Here is a 10,265-nt window from a genome sequence, read left to right as displayed (position 1 = left end):
TTGTCGTATCATAAATAAAGGATTGAGTGCTTGATTATCTTATCAGAGTTAATGTCGTTGTGTGTGTGACATGCCTTCTGCGTCTTGGTCCATCTGGAACATCTCGTCTGGGAGGGAGACTGGTACCTGTTTTTGGGGACGAAGATTTATTTCACTCCAAGGCAAGAAATTGGTTCTATAGTTTTTTATTCACCTTCCAGATCGATCGCAGAAGAATGGAAAGTGAATTTGGCCTGTGTGGTTTCTTCTTCTAGGTTTTATTTCTACCACGTCAGCGTTCGTCCCCCCCCCAGCGAAGGGGAGGAGACAACGGCGAAGCCGTCCACTCTCTTCCAAGTCCCAACCAAATCTCCCCGATTCAGCTAACATGATCACATGACTCACACGCAATCCGATCAGCTGATCTTGACTTCCGGTCAACATGTCTACACTATAACTCACACTCCTCCCCCTCTCTCTCTTGATCCATTCTATTACAAAATGATTCAAAGATAAACCGGTCACAGCATTGGAAAACAAAAATCACAAAGTTCTCTGGGACATTGAGATATAAAGAAATAAACTCATCCAAGCAAGGATACCGAATGTCATAACAAGGAAATATCCTGCCAAATCGCAGATACATGGTGAATATCAAAGCGACAGAAAAGGCACATATGCGGAACTAAAACAGACATGAAGAAAGTCCATATTAATACCAATAATCGCAGGAACAAGAAAGTCGGGTCAGTTCATAGAGGAAGGCCATGGAAAACATGGGAGTAAATGGAGAGAAGAAGGATAAATAAAGACCTGACCAGAGATAGGTTGGTTTGGAAGATAATTTCTAAAAGCTATCCAACACTTGAAAACATTAAAAAAAAAAAAACGTTAAACTGAATAATAGTCTTGCGGCAAGTAACCAGAATCTGAAATCGGGAAAATAAGAACTATTAGGGATATAGAAATTTGAAAAATTGTGCCCATTTTCCGATGCCAAAACGAAACGATTTTTTCAATTGCTTTTGTTTGTTTATTTTTGTTTAGAACAAAATTTTCCATCACTGGTACTAATGAAAAAAGATAAATATTTTTTTTTATTTTTAAACTACTAATGAAACTAAAAGCTATAGTTACGTTTACAAGTGTGTTTTTATGTTTGTGAAAATACATGCACATCTTACATCTTACGCCCCCCCCCCCCAAGAAAAAAATCAACGGAGATTATACCATTACTGTAACAAACTGGTTCTTGTTGATTGCGATGTAATGCTAGTTCTGTGCAGTTCTAGGAGGTCCACCCTTCCAGGCTTTACCTTCTCTCTTTGAGAGAGAGTAAGTTTATTGCTTGAGGCGCCGTTTGTCAGGGAATACCGACAAAACTGTCCAGGAATTTTTTCAGGTCAGAGTTCCCCTCCTCTGGGACGCTGACTTTTCAACCCCACTGTTGTTACAGTTCTTGCAGTGGCAGAGAATTAACTACCCACTAGAGCTAAATATTTTGAGATTTTATAGGAATTGGAATCAGTAATTGTATCAGAATCAGTGAAAATATTTGAATCGTCTCATAACTGACGAATATGATGATGATGTGATGAATCTTTTACATTTGCTAAAAGTTCTAAATGTTATTTCTTGCAGAAATTTTATTTAAGTTCTCTCCCTTAGATTTAGATCTGAGTTATGCCCCTTGAAGGTTTTCTGGTCAGGATTAAAGAGAACACTTCCCTTCAGAGAGTTAAGAAAATCCGTTTCGCCCACACACGAAATGACGTGCCAAAAAAGAGTGTCGGGGAGCTTCTCCTTAGAGCATGGTCTTTCCATAACCTAACAGGCTTTGTTTATATCTTACAGCTTCTGAGATTCCCAGAAACACACAACACAAGGTAATATTTTTTTTTGTTGTAACTGAATCACAAAGTGGCCATGAATAGGACCTCAAGAACATACACTTAACACCACCTTGTGCCTTTGGCCAAAGGGGGTAAATTGCATGGAGTCTTCAATGACTCACATAGAAGCTTTCTTCATCTTACACAATAGCAATGGTCAAATGAATATGAAACGAACTACAACTCACAGCTATACATACAGTAACATGAACAAAGTAAATCAATGCACATACACAGTGCCACGCTGCCAAATACTCATGTATTTTTATGTTACTGCATGTATAGCTGTGAGTTTACTTATATATATATGTTATTTACACTATGAACATTTTGATCAACACATTTTTAAGCATTGTGACTACAAACTCAACTTTCATTACTCAAACAAGTTTCTATGAATTAACATTTTCATTACTTTTCTGAATTTTTGAGATGAGGATTGGTTATCCCTATTATTTGGATTCATTGTTCGGAGATGTTATTTGCCGCATAACACATAGAGATATATTCTATGGGTTATGGGGCAAATAACACCTCTGAATTAATTGTGATTTCTTATCTACAGGTGTTTGAACAGTCGTGAAATAGAGCATGTTGAGTGTCACGCAGTGATCTGGTTTTTGTAGTTGACAGAACTCACACCACCAGAGACTTTTGACAAAACGAAAGTGTTAAAATGTTTTTGACCATAATGAGGGTAGGACACCAATGATTCCGACGATCGCTTTTATAACCACGGCTAAAGCAACCAACCAATCAGAAGCTTAAATGTTAAAAACATGTTGAATTTTGGATTAAGCTCAATGCGCCATTGGCCTCTGTCTCGAAACGACTCAATATCAGGACTGCACTGATTCTTCGCCGTCATCTTTGTTACTAAGAATTACTTAACACTCAAGATCGTAACGGCATTGATTCTTCGCCGATTTAATTTACTGCCGCCATCTTTGTTCAACATAATGTCTTGACACTTAACACAAAGAAACGTATCACAATGATACCTCATTGTAAAACGTTGGCATTGTGAATTCAAACATGGCTGGAAATTTGTGATACAAATCCAAAATTTCGTTGACCCCTTTTCTGCCATTGATGAGGCATTTGTTGATCAAGTTGAGGCTGCCATTTTGAAAGATCGATGTGTGATTCTTTGTCAAATGAATTAAAAGATCAATATTAGTAGAGGTTGTGGGAACTATCATTCATTGGATAAAGTGTTTGTCATGCGGATTCTCAGGTTGCTGACACTTTTCCAGAAGCGAGAACGTGCAGAGTGCTCGAGGATATATTTGGAGATATCCTAAGAATATGTTTGGAAGTTTTTTAACTGACTGATAACTAAGACTATGACAAGAGAATATTCTTTTCATTGTTTTGACTCTCGAGTATATATCCGATACAGTTAATCAACTGAGAACGACATCAGTCTATATTTTTTTTTTTTTACATAGGCATCACCACTTATCAAGGCCAAGAGGCCACTCGAGGATAAGGGGTAAAGAGTCTACAGTAGAAATTGGACAATATAGTAACCGTTAGTAATGGAAATTCGGTAAATTTGTTAACTTATATGGAACATCTAATCAAAAACGTGTTTACGTTAGACTTGAAGACAATCATATTGTAGTCAGCAGGAAAGCAGAAAAATGGAAGACAATTCCATAGGTGTGCAGTTCTAAGAAAGAAGCTTTGCTCATGGAATCTATGCTTAGGTTTAGGCACAGATAAAGAGTGGGGGAAACTAGGGATAGTGTTTTCTGCTAGGCGGGTGTTTCTTGTGAAAGTTTGGCGAGGGGGGACCATAGAATGGAGCTCAGCCGAGCACCTGCCATGAAAATAACGATAAAGCAGAGATAAACTTGCAACATCTCTTCTGTGAGAAAGAGGTTGCAGGGAAGAGAAAAGGACATCCCCCACAAGGCTACAAAGTCTATTTTGAACTCTATCAAGGCAGGATAAGTCCTTTCTAGCAGCTCCTGCCCAGATGTGGCAACAGTACTCCATCCTTGGACGTACCTGGCTCTTATATAAATAGAGAATTGCATCAGCAGTGAGATATGTACTGGATCGATAGAAGGATCCCACCATTTTTCCAGCAGCCTTGGCAACGGATTTAATGTACGTGTTCCATTTAAGATCAGGAGTAAAGGTCAAGCCTAGAAGCTTGTCAAAACATGAGGCGTCCCCAAGACAAGAGCCATCCATTTCAATTGATGCCAGATGGGGATCAGAGCGTTGATGATGTAAAGATAAAAGCTTGGATTTAGATGCATTAAAAGAAACAAGCCACCTCTTTCCCCATTGTACCACTTGCTCAAGATCAGAGGAGAGATAATCAGAGAGAACTTGGTCGTTTACAGTCTTAGATGTGCTACCATAGATAGTAGTGTCATCAGCATAGATGTCTACGAATGATGTAAGGATGTGATTTGGAAGATCATTAATATAGATCAGGAAGAGAGTAGGGCCCAGGATGAACCCCTGAGGGACTCCAGCATTAATACTAAGAGCTTCACCTGAATTCTTAAATACAGGGCATACTGATGAGATTTTCCAGGGTGACGGGAAGCAATTCTCCTTAAGACAACGTTTAAACAGTTTTGTAAGGATGGGCACAAGTTCTGGTTGAAGTCTTTTGAGTACTATAATTAGAATACCGTCAGGGCCGGTTGCTTTACTGGAATCAAGGTTTTTAATTAGCTTGGCAACATTACGTACAGATATTTGTATATCACATAGCATTTTCTGATACAGGAGGAAATACTGGAGGTTGGCAGCCTTGGTCGCAAAGGTTAGAATTAGCTGCAAAGTTCTTGGCAAAGAGTTTGGCTTTGTCTGATGTTGACGAGATTACCTCAGTTCCATTTATGAGAGTTGGGATGGAGCACATACTTCTGTTCAGGATTCTGTTTGCTATTTGCCAAAACTGGTGGGAATCAAGCCGCTGCTCAGCTACTTTGGACTTGACGGACTGAGCATACAACTCTCTTGCGTTCTTTATTACTTTTTTACAGTGGTTGCTGGCAGTTCTGAAAGTGGCTTTAGTGTCAGTACATCTATTACGTTGGAAGCAATGGAAAAGGAGAAGTCTATGCGCAATGGCAGCAGCACATTACGGAGAGAAGCACGGCTGGCTATTAGGTTTTTGCTGGAATTCTTTCGAGGATATGAAACGGTCTATACCTAGAATTAACCATTCTGTCAGGTCTGATACTATAGAGGACACATCCTTTTTAAACATGGAACACAGAGGTAGATCTGATATAAATGTGCAGAAGCTATCCTAGTCAGCCATAGAGTATCGATATACTGTACGATGGAGAGGTACATCTCGGGACTTATTACATTTCATTTTTATCTTAACTGATACAACTGAGTGGTCGGAAGATCCAAGTGGAGACAGAACAGAAGCTGAACACAGTTCAGGGCAAGTTGTGAGAAAGAGATCTAGGAGACTTGCATACTGGCCGTCAGTATCGGGAACATGGGTTGGTTCGTGAACAAACTGAGTGAGGTCATAAGCAATGGAGAAATCATGACAAAACCTCCTCTCATCATCGGTCTTGTTTGAGTGAGTTAACCATTCCACATTGTGAACATTGAAGTCTCCACAGACATGAATATTAGCTGAAGGATAAGCAGATAGGGCATGGTCAATTTTCTCAGATATGCTTTTAAAAATAGTGACTCCGCTGTTGTGGGGGCGATAGAGATCAAATATAAATGCAGTAGTTTGAGCTAGTGCAACCCGGAAGCACATATAGGGTAAGTTAGGATCTTCTCTGGAAATGTCCCTACCACATGGAAAGCCATCTTTTATATAGGCACATATTCCATGCCCATAGCGATCTTGGGGGTCAGATTTGGAAGTTAGAGATAAAAGCATATAAGATATCAACGGATACACACTCGAGAGTAAAAATAATGAAAAGAATATGCTGTTGTCCTAGCCCTACTGATTACACAGGATGCGACCTAAATTTATTCCTATGATCCAAATACCAAATCCCAGTCAGTGCAGTGGAAGCGGAAGCACCTTGTCTCACTACCTCTACTTTACTCTAGGATAGCGATACAAAATAATCTTAAAATTGGAAAGGGTTTGTATTACTGTACACATAGATTCGAAAAAGTTGTCAAAAAACAAATATATAACAAATAAATGTTATCAAAGGCAAGATAAGTTACTTTTCTACCAAACTGGATATAATTTTCGTGTTTTTATTCAATGTAACATGCTTATTCAGCTCGAAAAACATACAGTGTTTATCGATGTATTGGAAAATTCAAAATGGCGCCCAACTCTCTCTTTAACACGGTAAGTTCGGGAAAATGTGTTATAAATAGTAAACTAGACAAAATACTGTTAGAAATTCGCTCAATATATGTTACCGTAACATAAGTTGACATATATTCGGTGGGTTTTTAATAATAGTTTGTCTAGTTTATTATTTATAACACCTTTTCCCAAACTTACGGTGTTAAAGAGAGAGACAGACGCCATCTTGAATTTTCCAATACATCGATAAACACTGCATGTTTTTCGAGCTGAATAAACATGCTACATTGAATAAAAACACAAAAAATATATCCAGTTTAGTAGAAAAGTAACTTATCTTGCCTTTGATAACATTTATTTGTTATATAATTGTTTTTTGACAACTTTTTTGAATCTATGTGTACAGTAATACAAACCCAACTACACATATACCAACAAATCGATTTGTCGACTCTATCTTAACAAGCACTGAAATTAGTGTAAATTCAAAAAAAAAAAAAAAAATACGAAAAATAATTCAGTAGGAAAAGATTAAGAAGGGTGGCCGGTACTGGCCGGATGTGTCGTTATATAATTGCCGTAAGTGTTTGAATGATTTTAAGAAAATTCTGTATCAAATGCATTTCGTAAAAAATACCCCCCCCCTCCGTCAAACCCAAAAATAAAATGTTTTGCTTATTACCTGAAATAATTGACAGATCCCTTCGTAATCTGCAAGTGCAGCAGTGCAGCACGTCGTGTTATGAAAGCTGCCATGACTATCAGGCGGTAACGAATTCAAATATGTCCCTTCTTAAAAAGAAATATTGTGACGTTTATCAAGCAGCAGATCTCAGGTCAGCTTGACCTCCTTGTTCTTACAAAATAATTATTTATACTTTATTTGCCTCTTACAGCCACAAAGTTAGACACAAGGTAAGTTTATAGTGGGAATCCATCTCAACCCCCCCCCACATACACAAATCAAAATAGGGGCATTCTTGATGGATGCAAAAATTGCAATGATCAGCTTTGTTGGCGTTACCCGGGTGAGCGTATGGGAACCAAGTTCAAACGAACACACGAACACAAAACTGGTAACATTAAGGTAATGACAATTATCTTCCTTAATTCTGGCAATGCCATTCTTTGCCACAAGGGGGCGATACAGCCTACTTTCACATCTGGTTCGCATCGTTTTTCCTCTTTCTCGCTTTTGCGCGAGACTTTTCTAGTCTCACACAAAAACATGTGTTCACATTTCAAGCCACTTTTCTTGTCATAAACATATGCGCACACAAACATACGCGCGCACATACATACACGTACATATATTCATGTTCACATACATACACTTACATTCATGCGCATACACTCACGTACGCACACATGGGCAACATCATTTTCCCTTTCAAAGGAAACACACACATGCGCAAAAGACCACCGGAAACAACTATAAAAGCAAGAGACAAGCTGTTTCCTACCCTTTCTGGACCAGCTCCCGAGCTGGACGGTCGACGGACCATCCCCCCCCCTTTCAGGGAGCCTGCGCCCGCGCACCTCACGCTACCTGCTACTATGCGTGGGGCATGAGTCAACAGACAGTACGTACACTTTATACGCTTTCTATCTCCATGGCCTGGATTGACTTTTTCTCATTTTCTCTCGCTCTCTCTATATTACAATAGACTGTCCCTCTCACCAGCTAACAGCGAGAGACGCACGCCAAACTAAACACGTGCTGTACCCTTTTCTTTCATGTGTTTCTTCACAAAATAAATTCTAGTTCGTTTAATTCAATAAACGCGTTGTTCATTCCTTTCTCAATTCAATTCATTTTTCCTATTTTGTGCACCGCTACACTTTGATCTCGAATCATGCAGACGCATCGAATCCACAGTCATGTTCTGCACCTACGCAAATGACATTTGAACTCTCACAAAAGACTCTTGAGGCAAAAACGCAAGTTGTGTTGTCTTATACCTTTTCAGTAATGAACTGCTTAACATTACACTTGTATCCATTCTGCTAATAAATGTATATTGGTTGTATATATAATTTCTGCGATTTTTATGTACTCATTTCTTGGCCAAGGGAACCATGTGACCATCTTCTTTATCCCTTTACATAAAAAAAGAGGGCGACTTCACCCGCTACAAGATTGGTGACTTTGTCCCCCTATAAATTGCTGACCCCAACATGATTGGCGGATGTATGTTCTGTGAGTTACGTCTGTAGCTCGGACATGACTGTCTATCTATTAGAAGGGTTCTGACTGATTTTGTAAGCAGGTATCTACTGACGAGACTGTAGCAGCAGGCTGGTTCACGAAGTAGTCACAGCAGGAGTGTGGTCATAATTATCGGCCACACGGTCAGCGATAACTGTTAGCTAGGCGAGGTCTTTGCTGCTGGCAAACATGGACAGTGTGTGGGACATTCGTTGTGGTAATTTGTCCAACCAAAGCTGTTGTAGGATGCTTTCATCCATCGTGCAGCTTCCTGGAGGAGTTGTGACGGTTTTTGATCACCGAGAGACAGTTCGGTAAAAAGTTGCTTTAACTGGACTATTTCCGAGATGCCGGTCCGGTCCGGTCCAGTAAAGCTTGTTTCAGCATTTCGTAAGGGTTGTCACTTACTGATGCTCCCAGAACATTCTCCATCTCTCCAGCTACGTTAGTAGGTAGTGTTTCTACTATGTAGAAATACTTCACGACTGAGGAAGAGATTAATCGGTTCGCAAAAATGACTTCGTTCTGAATAAACAAAATATTTGATTTATGCCCATTATAGGGAGACATGCGAAAAGAAATTTGGCCTTCCAGAGTTGCAGCATCAGGTTTGTTCTCGGTCATGCCAAGTAGAGGAAAAAAAGAAAATAAACAACAAAGTCCGAAAAATACAGTTTTTAAAAAAAAAAGATGTGTAAAGAAGAAAAATTATGTCTATATTTTTTTATATGTAATGTAAATATAGATGAATACTTGTCCTATTTTTTTAATTTATATGGACTGTAACGGAAAAGGTTATTTTTTTGTTTCGTTTTTTTGTTTTGTTTGCCATAAGTGGTGAAAAAATTTGGTGGACAACAGAATAAATGCGCTCATAGGTTTTGGCCAGATGAGGGTGAGTGCTGCAGATAGATGCAATGAAAAGTATATTTCCTTTTCTTTTTTTTATTACTCCTTTTTTTATGGTTGTATTCGGCAGTGTTTCATTTGCGACAATAGGTGTTTTATTTTTTTTAACATAGAATGTGTTTGAACGTCGAAAAGCCACCAATTTGTAGAGGACAATGTCACCAATCTTGTAGCGAGCGAAGTCGCCCTTGTAGCAGACCAACTTGCAACAAGCACAGTATAAGGAGTTAATTCTCGCGGCTTGAGATTTGAAATCCATTTTCTTCCTGGCTTATCCAACCGGAGGCCAGCCCTCAATCACATGACCAAGTACATAAAAGGCAAATTTGGCAACTCTTCCTCCTCTTTCTCCCTGCCCTGGCTTTCACTGACAGCAGAGATTTGCCTGAGCATTCTGGGCCTTTGGCCCCAGATTAATGCAAGTACAACAAGCCAACATGGCGAGCTTCAAATACCCACTTATTTCCATGTGCGGTACCCACACAAACTTTCTTTTTCATGCAACAGAACTAGTCTCGTCGATACACCGACACACACCCCTAGTACCCATTACAACACGTAAACCCACTGAAGACTTTGCTCTTTCTTTCTCCTTTAACCGGCTTCCTTTGTCCTGACAAATACACGTGTATAAAGAACTATTCTCTCCTTCAACAAGCTGGCATATTATTAAATCTATCTTTACACACAAGAACACTTCCAGCTACTTACTAACCCGTTTCTCTCTTGTACACGCTGCTAATGAAGATGGCAAATAAAGTTGTTTTTGAATGAAACTCCATTTCGTTATCTCTTATTCTATACCTTCTTTTGTTAAGTAAAGGAATAAAGAAGATGGTCACATGGTCCCCTTGGCTAAGAAACGAGTACACAAAATCACCAAAATTATATATACAACCAATGTACATTTACTAACAGAATAAATACAAGTGTAATGTTAAGCAGTTCATTACTGAAAAGGTATAAGAAAATATTACTTGTGTTTTTGCCTCAAGAT

General features: G+C 39.0%; 1 protein-coding gene across 1 annotated transcript in view; it reads right to left on the bottom strand.

The window, feature by feature from the left end:
- LOC145246484 (thialysine N-epsilon-acetyltransferase-like) overlaps positions 1-9,737 on the bottom strand; it is a 43,465-nt gene extending 33,728 nt beyond the window's left edge. Inside the window, exons 1-2 of the mRNA XM_080108103.1 lie at positions 9,641-9,737; positions 6,833-6,939 (exon numbers count right to left, since the gene is read on the bottom strand). Coding sequence (XP_079964229.1) covers positions 6,833-6,939; positions 9,641-9,737 — 204 coding nt within the window. The remainder of the gene's footprint in view (positions 1-6,832; positions 6,940-9,640) is intronic.
- Between the last annotated feature and the right edge of the window lie 528 nt (positions 9,738-10,265).

The sequence above is a fragment of the Euprymna scolopes genome, chromosome 24 (assembly GCF_053919585.1).
Source record: "Euprymna scolopes isolate OS-2025 chromosome 24, ASM5391958v1, whole genome shotgun sequence".
Classification (NCBI taxonomy): domain Eukaryota; kingdom Metazoa; phylum Mollusca; class Cephalopoda; order Sepiida; family Sepiolidae; genus Euprymna; species Euprymna scolopes.
The sequence above is the reverse complement of the archived record's forward strand: the minus strand, read 5'-3'. Positions and strand labels throughout refer to the sequence as shown.